This window comes from Lampetra fluviatilis, chromosome 1, assembly GCF_964198595.1.
Source record: "Lampetra fluviatilis chromosome 1, kcLamFluv1.1, whole genome shotgun sequence".
In the NCBI taxonomy this organism is placed as follows: domain Eukaryota; kingdom Metazoa; phylum Chordata; class Hyperoartia; order Petromyzontiformes; family Petromyzontidae; genus Lampetra; species Lampetra fluviatilis.
In genome coordinates this window covers 8520384-8544892 of record NC_136275.1, presented here as the reverse complement: position 1 = coordinate 8544892, position 24509 = coordinate 8520384, and the positions used below count along the sequence as shown (strand labels likewise).

The 24509-nt window shown below is 48.7% G+C and overlaps 1 protein-coding gene across 8 annotated transcripts in view; it reads left to right on the top strand.

Annotated features, from left to right (window-relative positions):
• The window catches only part of AKAP9 (A-kinase anchoring protein 9), a 99274-nt gene that overhangs the window by 45866 nt on the left and 28899 nt on the right, over positions 1 to 24509 (top strand). For 5 of the 8 annotated variants that reach the window (XM_078855141.1, XM_078855190.1, XM_078855184.1 and 2 more), the window contains 8 exons: positions 1372 to 1607; positions 2116 to 2339; positions 14693 to 14834; positions 18531 to 18743; positions 19583 to 19618; positions 21357 to 21589; positions 21992 to 22108; positions 24083 to 24103. In XM_078855141.1, the coding sequence (XP_078711267.1) occupies positions 1372 to 1607; positions 2116 to 2339; positions 14693 to 14834; positions 18531 to 18743; positions 19583 to 19618; positions 21357 to 21589; positions 21992 to 22108; positions 24083 to 24103 (1222 nt within the window). The remainder of the gene's footprint in view (positions 1 to 1371; positions 1608 to 2115; positions 2340 to 14692; positions 14835 to 18530; positions 18744 to 19582; positions 19619 to 21356; positions 21590 to 21991; positions 22109 to 24082; positions 24104 to 24509) is intronic. The other 3 variants (XM_078855149.1, XM_078855170.1, XM_078855164.1) reach the window with 3 other exon arrangements.

Here is a 24509-nt window from a genome sequence, read left to right as displayed (position 1 = left end):
GGGTGCCTTCAACTTGTCTGTAAAATGTTCCATTCCAGGTGAAGTATGTATTGGTGAGGCAGTGTCTAACCAGGGCTGGTACATCAGCATTCAATCCTTGTTGGACTAAATCTTCAATGATTGCAATGGTGTCGGGCACATGAACTTTGGTGAACAAAGAAACTACATCGAAACTAACGAGCAAATTACCTGGAGACCGTGATATGTCCTTAATTAATGATACCAAGTGAGCTAAGTTAAGTACAGATGAGGTGGTCTTACTAGTGAATGGTTGCAAGGTCTCAGACAGAAACCGGGCCAGTTTGTAGGTGGGTGAGTCAATGGTGGAGACGATGGGACTAAGGGGCGTGTACCTTCTTTATGGATGTTTGGTAAGCCATTCAATCTGGCAGGTCTAGCAGCAGAGGATTTTAAGGAAAACCGTTTGGTTTGTTCAATTAATGAAGCCGAATCAGTGGTGATGTTGTTGGTTTTTGTAACGTGGCTGTTGGTGGAATCTCTTTTAATTTTTGTGTAGCTACCATCATTAAGTAGGTCCTGAATGTTGTTATTGTCTGTGGTTTCATCCATGATGACCGTGGAATTGCCCTTGTCGGCTGAGAGGATGACGATGTCATCCCTCTTTTTTAATTGAGCTCAAAACGTTCATCCTTACTGATGTTGCTGATTGGTGTCTTGGCGTTTTTAAGGATTGCAGCGATTTCCGATTTTGCTACGTCTGCAGCGATGTGTCCCAAACCCTTCGACTTAGGCAATGATATTATCCACTGGGATGTGTTTAGGGGTGACTGCAAAGTTCAACCCTTTAGCCAAAACCGATTTTAGGCCGTCGGAAATTGGACTATTACTCAGATTAATAACAACCTTGTCAACGTCTAACTTTTTAATGTGTTGATCTGGCTTCTTCTTGGAAAGGAGGTTGAACTTCTAAATCAGGTTATCTTTACATTTTGCTGACATTGTCTCAGCTGACGAGGCAGTCATGTTATCTACATGTTCCCAATTTGATGTAGACATTTTTTCTGTCAATGTTAAGTGTGATTTCAAGAGTGTCTTAGCCACATGATCCAGTTCAATTCGGAGCAATCTAATTCTCTCTGAGATCAGGGCCAAGCCGGCCCTGAACAATGTTTAATCACATTTCAGATGAAAATGTACATATAGAAATTGTTTTAATATTCAGATCTTCTCTTACTTTTGTTCTGATAAAAAAAAAAACGTCATTCCTTCACATCTACTTTGGAAGGCCATATGTTTCTCAGTGGGGCTTCTACTCCAATAAACAAAGCATCCTATCTGTCTGTATTCTGTCCAGCTGCCCGTGTATCCGGCGTGGCCAACTTCTGTTTTTGTTGTTGTTGTGCTTCACAGCGCAAACACTGTCAGGGCCAATGAGCGCTTGCTGCATGTGCTCTCCGAGGTGGTGCGACGCGTACTCTCCTCCGAAGAGTCCATCGCTCGCCGCGTCTCTGCTCTCATGGCCCCCCCGCCGGAGCATGCTGGGACGTCCGCACAAGTGCCGGCGGGGTCTGTGCTTGACGTGGATGAAGGGGTCGCGTCGTCCACGTCCCCCCGAACTCTGAGCGGCTACAGGATACCAGTCGACGGTATCTCCTTCACACAGCCACTGCAGTCTGCACACAGGGAATCGCTGTCTTATGTGTCTGTGTAGCAGCTTGAATCAAAATGCAGAGTGTTAATCCTACAGTGGATAAGGTATTTCCTGCACCTCCGATTGTATTATCACGTTTGGCTACGTACGGGGCGAAAGAAGTTCTGCATACATACAACATGCGTACACTCATTGTTTCAACCCTTTGGATGGAGGGTGATGGTCTGACCTGACCCCAGACAGGAATTTGAACTCGTGTAACTGCCCTGTCAACAACTTCTTGTGGAAAAGAGAATGTTACACAATGTAAAAAGTGGCTCAATGGCAAGGGCTCTACCGATTATGCAATTCAGCTATCGACTTATATCTTCAGTAAGAATATTTCTCACATGCCTTCGTGCAATTAGTTGGGCCTTCATTATGACAGAGAGCACACACTGCTGGCCCTACTATAGGGCTGCGTTGTGCGTGTGCTATGTCCACCCCCTCCCAAACCTTGGCAGGCGCAGACGAAGGAGAGTGGCACGAGGGCCAGATGGATGAGACGAGCAGCGCGCGCTCGGCAGCGACTGATGAGGGTCTCGAACTGTCTCAGCGCCTCTCCGAGAGCATCTTCTCCGGCCCTGAGCTTGAGGCCGCCGGGGAGGAGCTGGTACTGAGCTCGAGTGCACGTCTGCAGGCCGCCACAAGCCGGCTGCTCGACCTGCTTGCCGAGCTCTCACGACAGGTGACTGCACGCAAGTCCCACCCCGAGGCGTGTGCTGTCTGTGCTCTCCCATGGCTCTGCACTGGTGGAATCGGGAGTGGTGGAGCCGCGTTCACATGCGCAGCTCTCTTAGTTTACCCTGGGCTCTGCGTTCGCTGGGTGTTGTGGACCTAGTCCTGGGGAGGGGATGTGTGAAAAATGTGGTGCAGGGAGCACTAGATTCACGGGCCAATGATTGCTATATCATCCCCAGGTGTGGCACCCCCACATAAAACTTCACTGGTCTGGAATTAACAAATCTTATGTTGAGACCCAGTGGTAGTGAGGTCAATGCTGTTTTTTGGATAAACCGTGGTAGTGGTGCATATTCAACACATTCCTGCGGAGGGAGCTGGTAGGAACGTTGGGTTGCTCGGTCAATGGCCAGGGTCAACGTGGTGTATTCCGCAAATATGGCCGACTGTGAGGGTGGGCACAAGCCGGTGTGAGTAGGTTAAACGTTGAGTTTTATAAGGGCACCACGGGGTGACCAGCCCCTCCCCACCCAGCCCCATCCCCCACCCAGCCCCACCCTCCCCACCCAGCCCCTCCCCACCCTCCCCTCCCCACCCAGTCCCTCCCCATCCTCCCCTCTCCACCCAGCCCCACCCCTCCCATTTTTGGATGCACGACGGACGGACACAATAATCCCCTGTGGGCTGGTGTAACCAGGAGGTTTCTACCAGTATAAACTAGAGCTATGGAGGTTGGCTAGTGGATATTCCTGTGCTGCATCTCTTCAGTCTGCTGTACTGCGAGGTGGACAGGAGATGGCAGCACAACAATTTGGTTCGTAATCCATTTCTGTGGAACGGAAGTATCATTAATTATTTGCATGACACACTACCACTCTCCTTTTGGTTTCCTGAGATACGATCTGCTCAATGAACTTTATTAAAACAGAACATGTATATTATAATATTTTAAGTGTGGAAATGTTCTAGTTTAAAAAGAAAACCTTTCTTTGAGACCAAGACTACTGTGGTTTGTATTCTGGCTGAAGAGCCTGTTAATGTGATAATAAATATTCATTAGCAGTGTGCTGCAATCGAATATAGCAGTGTCCCCCTGTACGAGAAGCTAACAAGAAATTGGCCAAACGTCCTCATGCAGGATCATTTTGAAAAAGAGTGATAGGCTTTCCTGGATGAATTACATTTCTATTGTGAATTGTTATGAATATGTGAGCTGAATCTACCACATTTCATAATGGCATACAACAAACTAATAATTCATAAATCCAAGCTTTTGTCTAAATTAGTATATAGACAATGCTGTACTGCGTTGCACGTTCTTAAATTGTGATGAAAAATGGGATTGGCTGCAGAATAGGAACAGGAACAAAAATCCCATCATTTAAATTGGCCCACTTATTTCAAATGACATCAGAGAATCTTTAAAGTCAACTATGAAGAAGACGGTGCAGATTTGTATGGTTAATATACCAACTGTAATAATCATGGCGGTCTTCCAGATTCGAAGTATTTAACCTTTGCTGCAATCGGCAAACACGCTACCTTTGGGCAAATGTCGCCGCCCAAATATCTTCAGTGAAACATTTTAATCAGTTACTTATGGAGAGCATGTGATGATTGAATGTTTTTTTTTTTATTGAGCCCCTTTGCATGGGCGAGTGAAAACAGAGATACTAGCCAAGATGGGTATGTTTAGCAATCTTAAATAATATCGTTATTATCAACATCAGCAGTCATAGTCAATCCACTCCTGGATATCTATTATGTCTGCATAGATAGTTAATCATTCAAGTTTGGTCTCTTCCCTAGCCCCATTGCAAGATGTGTCGCTCAGTTACCATGTTAGATTGAGCGCCTGTGTGTGTATGCATGCCTATATCAATGTGCGTGTTTATGAGTTTTAGGGAGGCACGGGTCTCCGTGTGACGTGGTGTTGTGTGCGCACGTCTCCTCGTGGCAGGGGAGCTGTAATTGTACACGAGTCAATGGGCAGTGGGGGAGGTGTTTGCAGTAATGTTTACACTTGTGTCGTACCGGGAGACGAGGGTGTGTCACTTTGTCAAGAGCGTCAGCGCATGAGCAGTGCTGGTGCGGTGTGGGGAGATGCCATTTCATATATATACTCGCACATACTCGTCTGGGGATGATTCAGTGCTGCGACTTGGACACTGTCGCCTTGGCCTTGCCAAACAGCCAGTGTGAGACATTGCCTGAAAATGGGTGTCATTACAGTGTGACGTAATGAGCTGCAAACACGACTAACGGAGCCACAATGAAACCAATGTATAGTGTAGGCTCACCAAGGAATTATGATCTGGGTATGCATGTCACTGATCATTTAGCACATTCATCGTGAAGAATTTCATTCAGCTTTTTGAACGGTTTTTTTTTGCTGACATTTAAATTAGGCGTACCTCAAAGGTTTTTGTTAATCTAAAATAGAAGTTTCATCAATGAAGATAACAACGTAACATTGTATGACTCTCAATGGAGGTAACAAGCAATGAGTCTCTGAAAAAAGACCCCAGCGTGAAGTGCAAGAACACCATGGAAACTGTGGCTATTCTGAACAACATGGACAATCTCAACGTTGACAATTTAGTCATGAGTAGAAAATTGAGAACTCTTCACAAGACTCTGAGAAAAACGACAAAATGCAGCCACCAGACAGTTGGTGACAATGTGGCATGGGACAAGGCTGTGGCTGATGGTGACACTGAGGGCTGTGCAGGAGAAGTTCTTGCTCCAGGGTTTTGGCCTGAGGGCAGTGAGCTGGAGGTGTGCGAGGTTGTCACACGCGTACCACTGCCCCCTCTATGCTTCAACTTGAATGGGCATCATCGGCTGGGAGGGTCGACGACAGAAGCGGGCGCCAGAATCTGCCTGTACACGCGCTTCTCTTCCCACTACAAACCAAGCATGGGATATGGAGTGCGTGTGATCTCCAAACTCCTCCTGCCGTGCCCCCCGTTCAGGGTGAGCGTCTTCTCGCCCACTGTTCGTTTGTTTAAAAAAAAAAACTTTGGGAAAGTTATCTTCGTTAATGCACAATGTGCCAACCCTAGTCCTTTGACAGTAGATATTTACAGGCATTGATAGTTTGTATTGTATATGCAGCAGTGGTGGAATAGTCAAAAGTTAGTGTTGCTACTCTGACAAATGTCGATCAGTTCTCAGCTATACTGGTGGCCCTGAGTCTGTTGTGAGATTTTCAGATTTTTGTGTTGAAGACCAGGGCAACCACGGTTAACTTTACCAAAAATGGTAAAAATATTATCAACCAATTTTAAAAGAATACAATTGAACGAGCTGAATGACAGTCATGATTTGAGTTCACAATATTCAAATTGTAGTTGAATCTGCCTATTGCAAAGCTAAACAAACCTCTTGAAGCTGGATTAACTGGTGATAGGATCTCTGGCATACTGTAAATAATGAATGGCATGTTGTACATGTTATTAAAAGTAAGCACTCATATTTAACTAACACTATTAACGAATCATGAATAGCTATAAACTAAATATTTACAATCTAATAACGGGTGGTGGCGGGTTTAACCATCTAACCTAAAAAAAACTGTATTATAGATGATATTGATCGCGAAAGCCTATGTGTTTAACCAATCTAATAACACTTCAAAAATTACTCCTGTACATTTTGATGAGTCAATTCCCATCACCGTGAGGCAGAGGTAGGAGGCTGAGGTTCACTGGATGTGGAAGACTCAGCTTATGTGAATTGAAATTGTGTTTGGTAGTGTGATACAATAAAAACACTGGGAAACTCAAAAGTGCAGAGCAATTAGAGAACCATAGAGAAGTTGAGCGCACCCCATTGTATGGGATCATTGGAATCTGTGGAAGGCGAATACAGGTATATTTAGATCCATATTTGTGTCTGTGATTCCAGAACAGATTCGTTGTTGTTAGTGTAAATATTAAAAGGTGAATATGAATGTCCTACCTAAGAGCAAATTGGTGTTGGTGACAATGATGATACAGATGAGCACACAGAAAATAAACAAACTAGATAGGGTGCCTGTGTAATTCGAATTAGCATTAGTTCTGAGACGACTAGAAGCAAAGAGGGAGGCTCAACATGTGGAATAGTTTGTGTTTAGTTAAATCAGGGGTTCTCAAATATTTCCAACTGGATGCCTCATTATGCAACCAAAACATTTCCGATGGGGTTGTGGGGAGAGTGGGATGGTGAAGCGCTTTCCGTAGACCATATTGTGGCTTTGACTGGGGGCAGGAGGTGGTGTCACGCTTACAGATGTCATGGCATTGATACTTATGAGTGGTCTGAATGCAAGTAAAATGTATTTGCCCAAAAGATGACCTCTTTCAAATGCCAGTAGAAGCCCCTGGTGGTCACCCCCGATGGTTTAAGACGGAGGATCTAACCCAAGTAAAAGCCTCGTCTTCTTTCCATGATATTGTAGGGGTGTTAGAGAGAGAGCCCGTTATGCATGGCAGCCTATGGTAAACAAACACAGTAGGCGGGGCTACATGTGTGCACGAGCAGGTGCCCTCTGCGACGTCCGCGCCAGACACCCTGGGGGGTCGATTCGGTCATTATGATCCCCCGGGGCCCCACCCCTCAGGGAGGGGTTGGGTATAAAAGGGGAATGTATCGAAGGGCTCGGGAGTGTTGTGTTAGCTAAGAAGAGAAGACGGAAGACGTCCTAGATAGAGCCCTGGTCTCCCCCTGGCACGCTGTCCTTATCAGGACCGCGCAGGCTCGAGCCAGTGGCGTGGTACCAGAGCCAGAGCCAGTGCTGGTCTGGACTCTGGGTACCGGGCCCGACTGACCAGTGTCGGGCCAAGATAGCCTCCCCTAGCCCATTAGAGGAGGACTCAGAGGCAGGCTAGGGTTAGCCTAGAGGTGTGTCCTCAGATAGACGGGTGAGGGGGCCGATACCCCCTCAGTGTGTATGTCACAACGTGTGGTGTTAAATAAACAAGTGTGCCTCCAACTCCGGTGTGAACGAGTCATAAGCGTTACTACATCTGGCGTCAGAAGTGAAACAAAGTACGAACATGGATACACGCCGGACGACTCGAGTCGGAGTACCAGGGGCGGAGGACACCGCTGCAGTTGGAGAGCCCGAGACGGCTGAAGATGCCATCGAGCAGCCGGGGCTGGGTGCATCCACGCCACAGCAGCTGGAGGAAGGGGAGCCGTCGACGGAGGGGCTGAGACAGGCGCACGCGAAGCTGGCCGAGCTGCTGTACGCCGCAGCCGCCATGCTCGATAACATCACGCGGCTGGGGGCTGCGGGACCGCCACGAGGCGACAGCAGCCAACGACCACAGCGCCTTCCCGCCATTTCAACGGAGCAACATTTTGAATCTCCCGCCATCGCCGCAGCTGCTGTTGAGGGCGTGGCCGCTCTAAGCATCGCGTCCAACGGCGGGAGTACAGTACCTGCCGCGTCACCACGGGTGCGACCGGCGATGCCATCGCTGCTTCGGGCCGACGCTGAGTCGAGTGAGGGAGACGAGGGAGCGCGATCGTCCTCTGCAGCCGCTGCCTTACATCAGCGACTGCCGCCGCTCAAAGAATTTGTGGGCGAGGAGGGCGACTGGGGCGGCTTCCAGCGGCGCTTCCTCGCTCACCAGGAGATGGCACAGTGGACAGACGCCGAGGCTCTCCGAGCACTGCCAGCACTCCTCGACAGCGACGCCCTCGCCACACTAACATCGGCAGCGAAGGAGAGGCGTTCCACGCTGCGGAAGGCGATGCAAGTGCTGTCCGCTGTGTATGGGCCACCATCGGACTGTCGTCAACTCTTTTACGATCGCCAGCGGGGGGCGAAGGAGTCGCCCCTGGCGTACCGTACAAGCCTCCTGGCGCTGGCGAAGGAAGCCTTTCCACGAATGGACGACGAAGGGATCGACGCCATGGTGACAGAGAAGATACTTTTGCTGGCGGACGACTTAGACATCGTCATTGTCGCACAGGACGATGCAGAAATGTGCTCCCTCCAAGCGGCCCGTCTCCTCCACGCAAACCTGTCCTCTCAACGACGGAAGGCCAGCAAGGCGGCGAGCGGGCGCGCCGTCGCTGCGGCCACCCTCCCGGCGGAAGAGGTTTGCGCCGTCAACCATCGACGGCAGCACGGAGCGGGAGCGCGGGAGGACCGGGCCGGTTCGAGCCATCTACAACGTCCATCGTCGCCACCAGCGCTTCCACGCTGCTACAACTGCGGCATCCGGGGCCACGTCGCCTCGGGGTGCCGCTCTCCTCGGCAGCGTGGGACGACGCCTCAACGGGACGCTGGCCCTCGTCACAAGCTCCACCATCATAATCCGGCGAGTCGCGGCACCCCTCACGTTTGGCCCACGCACACGCTCGTCGCACACTCAAACACCGCAGCGAAGGGGGGGCCAATATCGCGTACCATGGCACCAACACGCACCGCTCTGGGTACTCACATTGAACCCAGCCAGTGGTCCGTGTTGGCCCATCGGGTTGTAGCCGCGTCGTCGGGGTCGTCGGCCGTTGTGGGTCACATCGATGGGGTGGAGGTGCGCATCCTGGTCGATACAGGAGCATCGGCGACCATTATTTCGGAGTTGATTTATAACATTCTCCCTGTCCAGAGCCGTCCTTTGATGCCTGTTAATGTGCCATTCTTTGCTGCTAACGGGGGTTCACTTGGCATCATCGGACAGATTCGAGCCCAAATTTGTGTCGGGGATATTAAATTATCTGGGCCGATTTTTGTTTCCTCCTCGCTGGCGGTTCCGTGCCTGCTGGGGACGGATTTCCTGGCCAAAATGCCGATTAGGATATTAATCGACCAGGGATGCATTGAGCTCCCATCGGGCCGACGCATGGCGTTTCTGCCATCCCCCGCTACGAGCCGGACGGCGTTCGCGACGGTGCCGGCGTTCGTAGATAGAACGGTGCGCGTTCCTCCGGGGGCGCAAATGTTAATTCCTTTGAAACTTCGGCGGCCCTTCGCTAAGGGCATTGGGGCTCAAGGGGTTCTGCTGGGACCGTCTAGGGCCGGGGTCAGTGGACCTAATTTATTCCCGGCCCAGACCATAGTGAGAGGGGAAGGAGAACCCTTCATCGCGGTCCTCAATGTGGGCTCGCAGACGGTGGTGGTCCCACAGGGGACCGTGCTTGCTCACGCAACGCCGGTGCCCTGTGAGGAACCCGTCGCGAGTCATGTCGGCGCTGTCCCTGCACCGCGACCACATTCGGACAGCGATGAAGGGTGGCTCGAGGCGCTTTGCGCGGGATCGACGGACCTGTCAAATTTAGAGCGCCAACGTCTTAAGACACTACTGAGGGAATTTTCCGACGTTTTCAGTCGGGATAAATACGATTTGGGCTGCACTCATCTGCTGCGTCACCATATTGATACGGGTGACAGCGCGCCAATACGCCAGAATCCTTTTCGGTTGAGTCCCGCCGAAAAGGACCATGTCAAATCGGCTGTTGATGACATGCTAGCCGCCGACATCATTTCTCCCTCCAACAGCCCTTGGGGAGCGCCGATCGTCCTGGTTAAGAAGCAGGACGGTTCGTTGCGGTTTTGCGTTGACTTTCGGCGCCTTAATAAAATTACGGTTGCCGACGCATACCCGCTCCCACGGATGGACGAATCGCTTGACGCCTTGGCGGGAGCGCGATTCTTCTCCACATTGGACTTACTTTCGGGATTCTGGCAGCTTCCTCTGGACGATGATTCAAAGCCTAAAACTGCTTTCCGTACTCCGCACGGCCTGTTTCAATTCAACCGGTTGCCGATGGGCTTACACTCAGCGCCGGCAACTTTCCAGCGGTTGATGGAATTGGTTTTGGCTGGATTGCAATGGGAGTCGTGCCTGATTTATTTGGATGACGTCATTGTCTTTGGCAAAACTTTTGAGGAACATCTCCAGAGGTTGCGGGCAGTTTTCCTAAAGATGCGGGCTGCTAATTTGAAATTTAAGCCCCAAAAATGCCATTTGTTACGCGAGTCGGTGCGTTATTTGGGGCACATCGTGGGCCGCTCAGGTATTTCTACCGATCCCGCCAAAACGCAGTGTGTTAGCTCCTGGCCGACTCCCACCTCAGTGGGAGAGGTTAGGAGTTTCATTGGGTTTGCGTCGTATTATAGACGCTTCGTCGCTAATTTTGCGACTATCGCCAAACCCCTACATGCTTTAACATCTAAAGGGGTTCGGTTCTGCTGGGGTCAGGAGGAGGAAGCTGCTTTTTGCTCCCTTCGGGATGCTTTGGTAAACGCTCCCCCCCTGATTTACCCTGATTTTTCAAAACCGTTCTTGCTCGACACCGATGCGAGCAACACGGGTATTGGGGGCGTGCTCTCCCAGGTGGTTGACGGCGTGGAACGTGTGGTTGCGTACGGCAGTCGGGTGTTGTCTCTAGCGGAGCAACGATATTGTGTCACCCGTAGGGAACTGTTGGCAATTGTCCATTTCGTCCAACAGTATCGCCCATATCTGTACGGTCGGCATTTCACCGTCCGCACAGATCATGCGGCACTGCAGTACGCCCTGAGGGTTCAACAGCCATCGGGACAATTGTCCCGATGGTTGGAGGTCCTCCAGGATTACGATTTCCAAACCACATACCGTAAGGGCGTTCGCCACACCAACGCGGACGCTCTGTCACGCTTGCCAACCGCCTCCGAGTGTGCATGCCTCCTGGGGTCTGGACGTTGCAGGCCTCCAGGGGACACATCGGTACCTGTCTTGGCGGCCGCCAACGACGACGATGCAGTGGTTCCTAATTCGATCGAACAACAGGGCAAAGATTCCCTGTTGGGGTTGCCCGTCATTGAATGGGGGCGCCTCCAGATGGAGGATGTCTCCCTCCTCGGGTGGCGACGTCGCGTTGGCGGTGCGGGGGGGGGGAAAAGAGGTGGTTCCGACGCATGGGAAATGTGCCAAGGTCTGCTGATGCATTGGGACGGGAAGTCACGTCGACATCGGCTGGTGGTCCCTACTGGGTTGCGGGGTAGGGTGGTATGGGCCGCTCATGAGCGCCTCCTACACCTGGGGACCCAAAAGACTCTCGCCTTGTTGCAACTTGATTTTTATTGGCCTGGCATGACGAGGGATGTTGGGGATTTGTTGGGATCATGCCCTCAATGTGCACAACGCAAACCGCCGGCACGGGAGTCTAACCCGCCTTTGCAATCGATCAAGGTGTCCAGGATAAACGAGCTGGTCGCTCTGGACATTTTGGGACCATTCCCCGCCACCCCCAGGGGGAATAGATATTTGTTGACTGGTGTCGAGTATTTTACACGCTGGCCTATGGCCTGGCCTCTGGCCAACCAGTCGGCAGCAGCCATCGTGGAGGCCTTTGTTCAGGGTTATGTCCTGGACAAGGGTGCTCCGGAGAGGTTGCTGACCGACCAGGGCAGGAATTTTTCCGGTAAACTACTCCGACAAGTCTGCGATCTCCTGGGCACAAAGAAAATTCGGACCTCCCCATATCACCCACAAACTGACGGGATGGTCGAACGTTTGCATCGCACCATCTCGTCCATGTTATCACAACAAGTTTCGGACTCGCAAACGGATTGGGACCTACAAATTCAGGGGGTCTTGGCGGCGTACCGGATGGCACCCCATGCAGCTACGGGGTTTTCTCCCTTTTACCTCATGTACGGCCGAGAACCAGACCCGCCTGTTCGTGCCCAGTTGCGGATCCCCGTGCCGCAGGGAAAAACTAATCTGGCTGACCATGTTAAATTTAATCTGGACAAATTGACCGAGGCACGGGATGCTGCAATGCGAAACTCTGACCTCCGTCAGAAGGCGAATGAGCGCCTCAGATTGAGTCGAGCGCACATACTGCAGTGGAAGCCGGGGGACAAGGCATGGTTGCACTGCCCCCAGGTGCCACTGGCGACCTCCTCTAAACTGGTGCGGCCGTGGCGGGGCCCTGTGGAAGTGGTGGAGGTGTTACGTCCGCAGTGCGTGCGCATAAAGTGGGGGAAGCGGAGATGGTTCGTGCACCCCTCTAGGTTAAAACCCTTCGCGGCGGTACACAATCCCACTTCACACGCGCGTGGCCAAACGTGTGGGGGGTCGGCCGACTCGCTGGGTCCGTCTCCGTCGCTCTCACCAAATGCCTTGCCGGCTGTGCCACCTTCAGGAGCATCAGGAGTGACGGGCTCACGCCCGATCACCCCGCCTGCGGATGCCAAGGGTCACGCGGAGTCGGATGAATGCTCACCCCAAGACGGACATTCACCACCTGATGGTCCGCCACGCGGGGTTACCCCGTGTGAGGGGCCCGCTGCAAGGACGCGCGCTAAAATGCGCAAACTGTTGTGAGGCCGGCAAAATGTGTACATAGCTGTTGTGTTTATTGGGTGTTGTGTGGGTGGTGTGTTCCTCGCTCCTCGGATGTACATATGTTGGGTTCACCGTGTGTTGTGTGTGCGGGGTGGGTTCCCTGCTGATTGTATATAGGCTGTTTTTTTTTACGGAATTCGTATTTATTCGGGGGGGTGCGACGGGTTGTTTCTCACCTTGTTGTTGCGTTCTTGTTCTGGTTCCTGTTATTGTTCAAAAATAGTGAGGCACACGCGCGGTCAGGGGGTGAAGGCACCTTTATTGTCAAATTTTTGTATGTTGGCAGCCGGGACGGCTGCATGCTATGCGGGGGGGAGTGATGTAGGGGTGTTAGAGAGAGAGCCCGTTATGCATGGCAGCCTATGGTAAACAAACACAGTAGGCGGGGCTACATGTGTGCACGAGCAGGTGCCCTCTGCGACGTCCGCGCCAGACACCCTGGGGGGTCGATTCGGTCATTATGATCCCCCGGGGCCCCACCCCTCAGGGAGGGGTTGGGTATAAAAGGGGAATGTATCGAAGGGCTCGGGAGTGTTGTGTTAGCTAAGAAGAGAAGACGGAAGACGTCCTAGATAGAGCCCTGGTCTCCCCCTGGCACGCTGTCCTTATCAGGACCGCGCAGGCTCGAGCCAGTGGCGTGGTACCAGAGCCAGAGCCAGTGCTGGTCTGGACTCTGGGTACCGGGCCCGACTGACCAGTGTCGGGCCAAGATAGCCTCCCCTAGCCCATTAGAGGAGGACTCAGAGGCAGGCTAGGGTTAGCCTAGAGGTGTGTCCTCAGATAGACGGGTGAGGGGGCCGATACCCCCTCAGTGTGTATGTCACAACGTGTGGTGTTAAATAAACAAGTGTGCCTCCAACTCCGGTGTGAACGAGTCATAAGCGTTACTACAATATTAAGCTGCGGTTGATTGAGTCATTGCACGTTTTGGGAGAGATTGCTCCATACTGTAATGTGTGAATGTGAGCGTGGACCATAGATGTTTGCAATGTTTGTGGGTAGTTTGTGTTGATTTATTTAATTTTAGAGTACGCTAATTGGGTCATCAATGCCATCCATATTTATTTTTGGTTACATTTGTTAACCTTGGTGGGGGGGGGGTTCAGAAACTGATAAAAGAGGAATTTACTGTTCGTAACAAAAATGGAAGTGAACCACATACTTAAGCCTCTAATTTCTTATCCCTATTTTCATTTATTCATCGGGATTGCTGTTTCATCATGCTAACCTTTGGCCTTTTTGTGATTCATTACATTCAAATGGTGTCTTTAACTTCCGCAAAGCAGAAGAGTTTTGCTCAAGAATTTAGCGTTTTCTTTTTTGTAATACTCATTTGCTCTCCCCATGCTTGTGAGAATAGAATGTCTAAATCAATGCACAACTAGATTATAAACATTTTGACTGTACTGCCTTATACAGGCAACTCATTGCCCTGCAGGTTGGTGTCACCCACAGATGTATATGTCTGTGTTCCACCAGCCCCTCTTTCATGTTGTTGCACTACAGGCAATTGTCATGTCCAAGCAATGTCAAAACGAAGGGCCATTGTAGTTTGGCTATTTTTTATGTGAGTATCACATCAATTATCAATGTCTTTATGCTTAAATTAGTGTGGTTAGGTACAATAAATTTTATATGTCTGCGTTGCGGATCAGTGTGTCTGTAGGGTGACCATTTCTCAAATAATGTCATGGCAAATGTCAAAGTGTCTCCTTTCTCAGTTGAACATGGGGTGGCACTCTTTTTTGTTAGCTGTTGAGGGAAATTCCACATTTCAATGGTGGGTGCCTGTCTGTTGATTTCCACAAAGTGATACTCATTGTATTGCATTCAGAAGAGGTGGTGGCATTCATCAATCCCAAACTGGGATGTGAAGTTGGAAAATTACGATAGTCAGTTGAACACTCAGCCACAATTCTACTGTCTGTAGACACAATCGGATAACATGGTGCTGCTGATGTGGGTTTGCTCACTGCCCTGAGCTTTGTCCTGTAGCCATACTAACCCCGGGCCATTGTGGGTGCAGCTGGAGCAGGCACGAGCAGCGGAGACGGAGCTGGTGTCGGAGTGCAGCCGGCGCACGCATGATGCGGCAGGGCTCGCCGAGCGACTGGCTCATGAGGCCGAGGCCCGTGAGCAGCTGGCACTGGAGCTGCACAAGGCAGAGGGTAAGGGCAGCGGTGCCCCGGTCCTCCAGCACACAATCCCACACACACAACAACAACCGCTGTTTGCCACTGACGTCACCATGGCGCTTGTGCCAAGCGAGGTGCACCTTAGCGTCAAGGTGCACCACACGCACAGACACTCACAACAATAACCGCCATTCGTCACCAAGTGGCTGTGACGTCACCACAGCACTTGTACCTGGCTATATGCACTTGAGGATCAATGGCAGTAAATTACAGGTTAGGCCTAGGTGTTAGGACTTAACTGACGGAGATGACTGTCAGATGCACCACCTGTGCTCCCCATTGTGCCAACGTACTGCATTTGGCCGTCGGGAGCTCTGCTCATTGTTGTGAGTATTACTCCTCCACCCTCTGTTGATGATGGAGGGATGCTGCCTCCAACTCCCCAGTAGCTTGCTTCATGAGCCTCCTCCACCGATCTTGACACTGCCTAGGCTTGACATCACTCTATCCCGAAGGCACTAGAAGCATGTCAGATTCTTCATCTGTCAAAATGTTTTTAATCCAATACTTTTTGCTTGGCAGTTGGCCACTGAGTCATTGCTATTGTCTTAAACATATGCTAATTAACACTCCACAAAGTTAAGATCTCCACTTGAGATGTACTGTACAGTTTTATTTTATGGGGAATGTGAAGCTCGCCATTCAAAGCCTCATGAATGTTTTTTCAGTCCGCAGATGTCGGCTGCCTTTGTGTATATATCACCGTGTTATCTTCCTCTTCTACCCAATGTACTGTGTGTCACTTATTTTAAATTGCTTGATAACTATAATGAGCGGTGGAACGCTTTCCTCTGAATTTGCTTGTAGTTTCGATTAGCTGTTACATGTAGCTCCTCCTTTATTAGATGCTTATCTTGTTAATCTTGCATTGTGAGTGTCTTCTCATTTATTCATAAGACAGTGTCAGTTTTTCAACGGTTTATTCACTAGATAATATGGTATCGACTGTCAGTCTTTTGTGCCTTATTGACCTGGTGCTTGTGGGCATGACAACAAGGCCGTACACCAGTTCTGTGGTTTTCATGGCAGCTGCAGTAAGATACCTGATGTTAGCTGCTGTCCATTTTACCTCAAATTATCAAGCCATCGATGATTAAAACAGCTACTCAAATGTGGCAGCTTGATTTCTGCCCGTCACCAAAACATCATAGAGATACAGTATTGTTTTTCTTAATTTTGCCTGGCCATGCTAAAATATGCCTTTACCGAATCACCCCCAATACACCCGATCTCATTTGTTGATAAAAAAAGCTGGAAAGCCAGCATGTAAAGGGGGCCTTAATTTGTTTACGCAGTAGTACAGTTGCCTGGATTGTTGCAGCCACTTTTCTGAGACTGGTCAGTTACAGGCGGTCAATGACAGGTCCACTCAACATATCAGTGGACTGTGATGAGAATGCACAAGGTTCAGCACACTGAGCCACAGCGAGCATTTGGAAAGAGAAATTAGTTCTATAAAACCAATTAGGGAAACGTTATCCCTTACAGTAGAAGCCTTCAGTGCTCATTTCCCAAGCTGCTGATCCTCCTCTGGTGTCTGCTTTGAATATGCAGAGGGTCTGTTGTTTCCACAAAATAATTATTGTCTGGGTATTCAAGTCAAAAAAACGTCAACGATAACTTTGTTACCAAACTCTTAGATGCAGCAATGACTATCATTGAGTGAGAGAATGACCCCAGGAAATAGCGTTCCTTCATTCAATACATCGGTCTCACGCAGCACCATACAGCACTCCTCCATGTGCCTTGACAGCAGATTTACACATGGCAATTACGTTGACAAAATGAGAGCTGAGATAGGTTGAGTGAACTTAACAAATAGGTTGATTAAAAAAAAATCTTCACTTGGTTGTGGCCAGGTTTAAATGGTAAACATGCTACTGTTTTATTATGAACGGTGTTGTGGCTGACTAGAGATATATATTACAAAATGAGTTCTGTATAAATGTAACATTGAACTGAATTATTTGTTTTTTGGGGCAACAAAAGTATCTTGTTAAGAATGGTCAATTGTAAAGAAATAGCAAATACTGTACTGTATATACATCAGTAGTGGCCTGGTGTTTGCAAGGTGCACAAGCACGCAAGAAACACACGGTGTTCCTTAAAAACAACAGTATAGCAGCCTCCATGCACGTTAAGTATAAGAATTTTAAGAATGCGGCATACGAAAACTGTGCTTAGAAATGCTTTGATCAACGTTCAGATTGTTTGCACAAATTAAACACTGGCAGTCATGGATGAGAAGTGGAAAGGTAGTTGGGCATGCTAGGACACGTCGGCCGTATCCAGCTCGCAAGCAATATCCTCGGTGGCTATTTAACTTCCTGAGCAGGACTTGTAAAGAAACTGAATCTAAAGCACAACATCCTGTCCCTCTAGTGCTGGGAGAATAGCTGCATTCTCGGGTTGCTGTGTTGCAGGGAGGTCTCATTTATGCAACAATGAGCGCAAACTTGTTGCAAAAATGCTCCTGGTGGTAGTTCAAATAATGTGTTAATATTCAATTCTGCAAAATAAGTGTTGTGTATTTCAAGACACCCAATGCGTGTTTTATAACTCTTTTATGTTCAAGTGTCTGCAACTCACCATTACAATGCAGGTATTTAAAATTCAGCTGGGTGGCACGGAGATGGTGAAATCTTATAAAGTACTACGATAAGGTTGTGAGTTCCAATCCCAGTGGGGGTTTGACCCTCAGCCTCATTATTATTAATATTTAACTAGGATGACAACTCCTTGAGGTTTATTTGTCATTTCCAGGCAGGTCCTAGCTAGTTGCCAGCGATTCATCGCTTCTATTTCTCATCACAGAGATTTAACGGGTTCTCAAGTGCAGCGAGTTCAGCCCATTCACCATTGCTTGTACAAAGCAAGGCAGCCATGCAGGTCAGCTTGAGACTTTTCTCACCTACTCATACTATTCTTGGCAAGTTGCCTTTTGCATCTTAGATTATTGGCTATTTACACCAACCAGCCCCTAATAATTGTGAGTGTTTCAGTTTAGTTTATTCATCTCATATGCACAAGTGATGAGCTTTTATCCACAAGTGAGGAAGCTAGTAAAATTACATCAGCTAGTCTACATTGTACACCAGTAGCACCAGGTAACTCTACATAACCTTGGATGAACTTGAGCTGCTCCATTGAGTTCCTTAAGAAGCTCCCAGCACACGGAGCGTAACATCGGACATCATGCCAAACAACGTGCATTACAACCTAAATATTATCGGAGAGCAATACAACACAACCATGCAAACCTGTATATTATCGATTGTAATTGCCTGTTTGTGCTATGTGCCTCCATGGTAAGCAGAGCACTGTGGCAGATACAGGATTGCAATTGCCCATGTGTGTGCCAGTGTGTTTGCAGGTCTGCTATGGGGAGCGGTAGTGGAACGGTTAGCGCACTGCGATACGAACCCGGCAACCCGAGTTCAATTCCCGCTCATGGCCAACCAGAAATGATTAGATCTGAACCGGTCCTGGGCCTCCCCTAGGTCGATTCAGCCTCAACTGAGTACATAGCCACTGAGGAGACAAAGGGGGTTGGGTGTAGTGCTGACCACCCACCCCCTCGTGTGCTGTACAGGCCCTCATAGGTGCTCGCGAGCAGCACTTACCCCAACAGTCTGTTAAGGCTATACGGGATCTTTGTCTTTTTTGCAGGTCTGCTGGAGGGCTATGTCGCGGAGAAGCTCTCGCTGCAGGCGGCGCTGCAGGAGCGCGAGGCGAGCGAGCGTGCTCTGGCGGGCTCCCTGGAGGCGGCGCGTGGCCGTCTCACCGAGCTCGAGACGGAGCAGCAGCAGCTGGACGAGGAGCGCCGCCTGCTGGAACGGCAGAGGCACGCAATGGCCGCCTCCGCCACCGGCGCACAAATGGGTGAGGGCTCATCACGGGCACAGGATCACATCAAATCACAGAGTGCTCGGCTATGTAGTAAGGACACAAGCTCAAATTGCATGTGAAGGTTGACTTGGCTCATTATCTTTATAGGTCAGGAATATGTGTACCACTTTTTGGGAAAGTCGTCTGCTCTGGAAATATTTACCTCCTCCACCCCACTCATCTCGAAAATGGAGATGAGCTCAGTCCCATATTCATTTGTGCAGGGACACACTTCGACTGAACCTGGAACGATCTTGTAATGCTCTTATTTCCGATATTAGGAAGCCACTGGAGCTGTACACTTTTAAATCTACATTGAAAACTAAATTTTTTTTAACACCTATTTTGTTAAGTTTGTTGTCTTTCCCCCGCACCTCCCAGTTAGCACGGTTGGCTACATATGGTGCAAAACAAGTTCAACATACATTCAAAACAAAAGCAACTGCGGCCGTTCTCTGCTAGGTGGCAGTGATGTAGCTGTGGTATTCGTGCGAGAGTACGTGCACTTTAAGGCCATACTGAGCGATATATGACTAGCAGACATTATATATGGAGACAAATTCAGGATTTACAGGGCTCTTAAAATGTCATAGTTGCCATTTTGCCACTCAAGGTACTGCACCTCCTTACACTTTTATAAAACACTACGACATCCTGCACTTCTGCATTGCACTCTTTGCAGGCAGCAACACAGCGAACGGTCACCTTCACACTTCCTGCCTCATTCCTCAGCATTTCCTTTATTTCCTTTCCCACTGGATTCAGCCTTGGAGTTGTCTCGTTTACCCCTGTTTCCTCTCCGTGCCCCGCGCACTCTGTCCTCCTCCCTCTAGTGAGCGTGGGTCCCGGTGATGGTTCTGCTCCTCCAGGTTGGTTTGGCTGCCGCACGCAGAGGTGTCCCTGGCCCGTGCGTGCCCTGCCAGTTGCTTCACGTGAAATGATTGCTCAGATCGAGACTGCTCACATTGACCTAGTCAGCCAGATTCTGATGAACGCAATCCTTCCCTTAGTCACCATTAAGTTCCCTTACGGTGGCTCAGTTGACTGATTAATGAAGATTCTGACCTGGTAGTCGTTAATGAGGCAGTCCCGAAACCTATCCTGCCAATGTAGCCATCATTTTATTGGGTTTGGTCAAATGAGTACCACATTGAGGGAAAGTAAACAGTGGTTGTCTTATGAATGGTCTTGCCACCGCCATATTAATGTGTGATTTTATCTGTAGTCAACCATGAGGGTCCTGTGCGTAATGAATGCCGTCCCTTGGCTTTTTTTCTTCCTTGAATACCACAGGCCTTTATGATTGGTGCATAGGTAATCACACACTATTTTCTCGTTGAATCGTTAATCCAGTCACGACGAAAGAGTTGTTAGCAAGAGTCGTCCACTCTTCAACCATGTGTGAGCAGTCTGGTGTGGTGGTGGTGCGGTCCCTAAGTGAGGCATGCGTTATGCAGTCTCACTGCCAAGTGTGTGCTCAGCAAAAAATACATCTGCCACAGGACTGGGCACCAACGCTATGGAAACTGCCTGCCACTAACCGCCCGTTGGTGCTTGAGCTGTCCTCTCGGCCTGCCGATGCTTAAGCTGTGCTAACACGCATGTGCTGAGGGCCCCTGTCGCTCACCGCCTCCAGCGTCCCTCCACAATAAACGGCACGGACGGAGCGCGAAGCTGCAGCCTGTGAAGTTGGAGGCTCAGTTTGTTTACTAACTTTTGGTTTTGTTTCTCTATTTGTCTCATTCATACTCATAACCATTGTAACTTTCCGTCACTTTGGCACAGAACAGGAACAGAGTTTGTTGTAATTTGTCAGGGTGTAGATGTGTTGCGTAGAATATATGTATGGAAATGATTACTCTTTTTATTATCTCAGCGGGTGGCAGAGAATGTAACTCACAATTGGTGGGTAACTCTGCACATTGCTCTGTGGTTGATCAAATCGGACTTACTTGGTGGTAAGTAAACTGCGGTTGAGCACTGAGAGTCTCTAATAATGCACAGGAGTCTCTGGGATAAATTGAACTGTTAAGATGGAGTGAGATGGGGTGTATCCCACCCATCTTCAAAATGTTTACAACCCCCAGGAATGTCAGTAGCATGCTCTTGACATTTTCTAGGCTCATAAGTCTGCAGGAAAACTAAGTTTGTCTGCATTGTTAAGGAGACCTATTGCATGTTAGTTACTGTGCAAAGTTTTATTTCTGAACGTATTGTTAACAAGTGCATTTTTAATGCAGTGGCTCGTACGATTCTCTAGAAGCTGTGTAATCACTGACAATTGCCTGCTATGCAAAAGTGAAAGAAAAGCGGCCGCTTTACTTGCACATTCTTACAGTGTGAAAAGCGGCTCAGATCCCAATAGTTTTGTGCTAAATTGGATAAGAAAACAAGCGAGGATTACAATAAAACTATATCCACAGGAGTAATAATCAGGGAAAGCCGTTTTATTTAAAAATCTCAATCCTATTAGATAATTGAGCATTCATAAAAAAAACTAATTTGCTACTTTTGTTCATAATGTACCTATCAGTGTTGTAAAGTCGGTTTTGTTTGAATACGCTCGCGCCACATGTTTCTGTTTGACACGGGTTGGTGTGCCCACAGGGCTCCTGCACGAAACGGAGAAGATGGCTCAGGAGAAGCGTCGGGTGGAGCAGCAGGCCGAGCGGGGGGCCCAGGAGCTGCACGGCCGTCTGCGTGCGCTGGAGGTGGCGCTGGACGAGGCCCTGGTGCGCAATGCGGAGCTGGAGAAGGAGCGGCATGCTGAGGCCAGCGACCTCCAGCAGCAAGTGCTGGCGTTGGAGAAACAGCTGAAGCACCACCGGCAGTTCATGGAGGTCAGCGCCCAACTCATTGTCGCGACTCCACTCTTCATGGAAAGATGTTCTCGCCTGTCACATCGTGTCACGCCTGGCAATGGCTTAACAGCCAAAACTCTGCAAATTAGACTCGGAGCCGTTTATACCTGTTCAAAGTTGGCTCGTTTAAGCAATGTTTAGTAGACAGTGATTTAGGAAGTGTGTTGGCCATTTGGGCAATTTTTTAGGGCAACTCCTGACCTGTCTGTTGTCCTACAGTTACCTGAGAAATATTTTTTTCATATGTATATATATTCCAGATTTGCATTGGTACAAATCTGTACCAATGCATGACTGTGCCAGTGGTATAAATTAGAACAAGTTTGATTTGCATTGAATTGCGCATATAGCATAATACATTTGTGTTTGGATATTGTTTAGGAACAAGCGGCAGACCGCGAGCATGAACGGGAGGAGTTCCAGCAGGAGATCAAGCGCCTGGAGGGGCAGCTCAAGCAACAGAACAAGGCAACGCCTGCAGAGAGGGCCAGCCGCGAGGTGAGTTCCAGCTTCGTGACGGCACTTCGACCTCACACCAAGAATGACCTGGGTTCGATTCCCGAATCGGGTGCCTTTCTGTATGGAGATTCTATGTTTTCCTCCTGTTCTGCATGGATTTATTTTTCCTCTCAGAGATAAAATACAACAATAAAATGTCACCGGTATTGGCCAAGCATCCCAATACTGAAAAATTATCTGCAAATGACTCAATTGGCAAAACACATTGTAACATTGTCCCCTACTTCGAAAACTTGGCAGAACTTTCCTGAAACAGAGTCTTGGGACTCAGTGAGGCTTTTATGAGTAAATAAGCTTAATCATAATAATACTGGCTCCACGTGCTGTTCCATCACGTGGTCAATGACATGCTCATCAGCGGCTCTGCTCAGCACTGACATTCTTCTACAGCTCTTCATAAACCAATATGATTAACCCCAAATGTGTTTCACTAAACGTGAAATGACCTTACTTAACCATAATAACTTATGGAAGGAGATGAGCAAGGTGGTGATTACTGAAGGATTTGGTGTTTGAGACAAGCAGGTGGTGATGAGAGTGCTAAAGAGAAATCCTGTGGATTGAAAAGATACACGAACACAAGGAGTGAGTGTTGGACGAACTGGCACTGCGAACGCTTATGTTGGGAATGGTGATTGAAGTTTATGATAGCAGACTGAGAAAAGGCATGACAGCCAGGATGTTTGTAAATATGTTGAACTTCTTTCACACCCTACGTAGCCAACTGTGCTAATCAGAGGATGGTGGCTTTGTGAAAATGTGGGGAGTAGATCACTTGAGAGGCTTAGCCTGGATATATTTGGAAGTATCAGGTATAGTATTCAATGAAGGAGCATTTTGTGGTAGCTTCTGATATGTGAGGTTGTAATTCAATTTGGTAGCATGGTCACCTTTCAGGGGGTGAGCCATGGGAACCTGGCCCGGTGGCCTAGAGGCACGTGGTCACAAGCGCCACGTGCTGGTTATCGCAAGCCGGCTCCTATAGAACGCCACTCTCACTCAAGTCCCCCAGCAGCCTCATTCTCCCCTGTGTCCTCTCTGGATACCACCAGAAACCCTTCTCTTAAGCTAACTCTTCCATCTCGGCTGCCCTTGATGCATCTTCCCTGAAAAAATAAACTCCGATAGCTCTTTATTTATACCCTGTGGCAGAGGTGTGGACTCGAGTCATGTGACTTGGACTCGAGTCAGACTCGAGTCATGAATTTGATGACTTGCGACTCGACTTGGACTTGCATAACAATGACTTTGTCCCACCTATGAGATGTGGACTCGAGTCATGTGACTTGGACTCGAGTCACTCGAGTCATGAATTTGATGACTTGCGACTCGACTTGGACTTGCATAACAATGACTTTGTCCCACCTCTGCCCTGTGGTGTACTCCTAACCTTCTACATTGCACATGATTATTTGTGTTTATATTTTCCTTGAACGATGGTTGACTTCGTCTGAGTACGTATGAGTTTATATTATGCTTTGCTGTATATATTTATAGTGATTTGTTTCATGTTCGAAAGCAACCTGGGGTTTGCCTCTTTTACACCAAAATAACATTGTTCCAGAAGGCTTGTGGGTGAAGAAACTGAAATTGTATTTCATTTTAGCAACAAAATGGATGCCTTTCCATTTACTTCCCAAATTCTGCTGAGGTAGCATGTACTGATTTTTTACAATTATTTATACGTGTGCGTATTACGCTGAATAGTGTGAAAAATTATTGCAAAGTGGTAATGTGACATTTCTCAAAGGAGTGTGCTACTATATTCATATGGCGATTAGATTTTGTGAAATTGTCGTAAATGTCTGTCTGCAATTAAGCTCCCCTTGTAGAATTTTACAAAACAGTGGTTGTTTAATTTTAATGACTATACCATTGTAAAACTTAAAGTAAGTCTAACTCACAAACTAATTGTGTTGAATGTGTTTTGTTATGCTTTCCTTTGGAATATAGATTCAGGGTTTACAGGACCAGGTATGGTGGATTTTATCAATTGCTACTATATTCTACAATTAACCTCTCCTTCAGACTTTTTGACTGCCCTGTTTAATCAGCGCTGCCCAGACCACTGTGATTTCTCTATAATTGTGGCTTTCCTCCATAAGCAGCTGTGCTCTTTGTCTCGGGCCCTTTGATTGTGTCTCATCGACCACTACGAGTCACTGCTCCTGTGCCTGGGCCATTTGATGGGCCATCTCCTTCACTGCTACGGGCTGAGTCAGTCTTGGTCTTGTTTTCTGATGCCTCATCATGAGTCCTGTGCTGCATGAGCGCTGGTCTTGTGCCCTTGAGCTGCCTTCGCAATGCCTCCCCGGTCTCACAGCTGCCACATCTCCCCTGCAAAGGGTTTTGATGACTGACTGCGAATTGTAGATCGTTC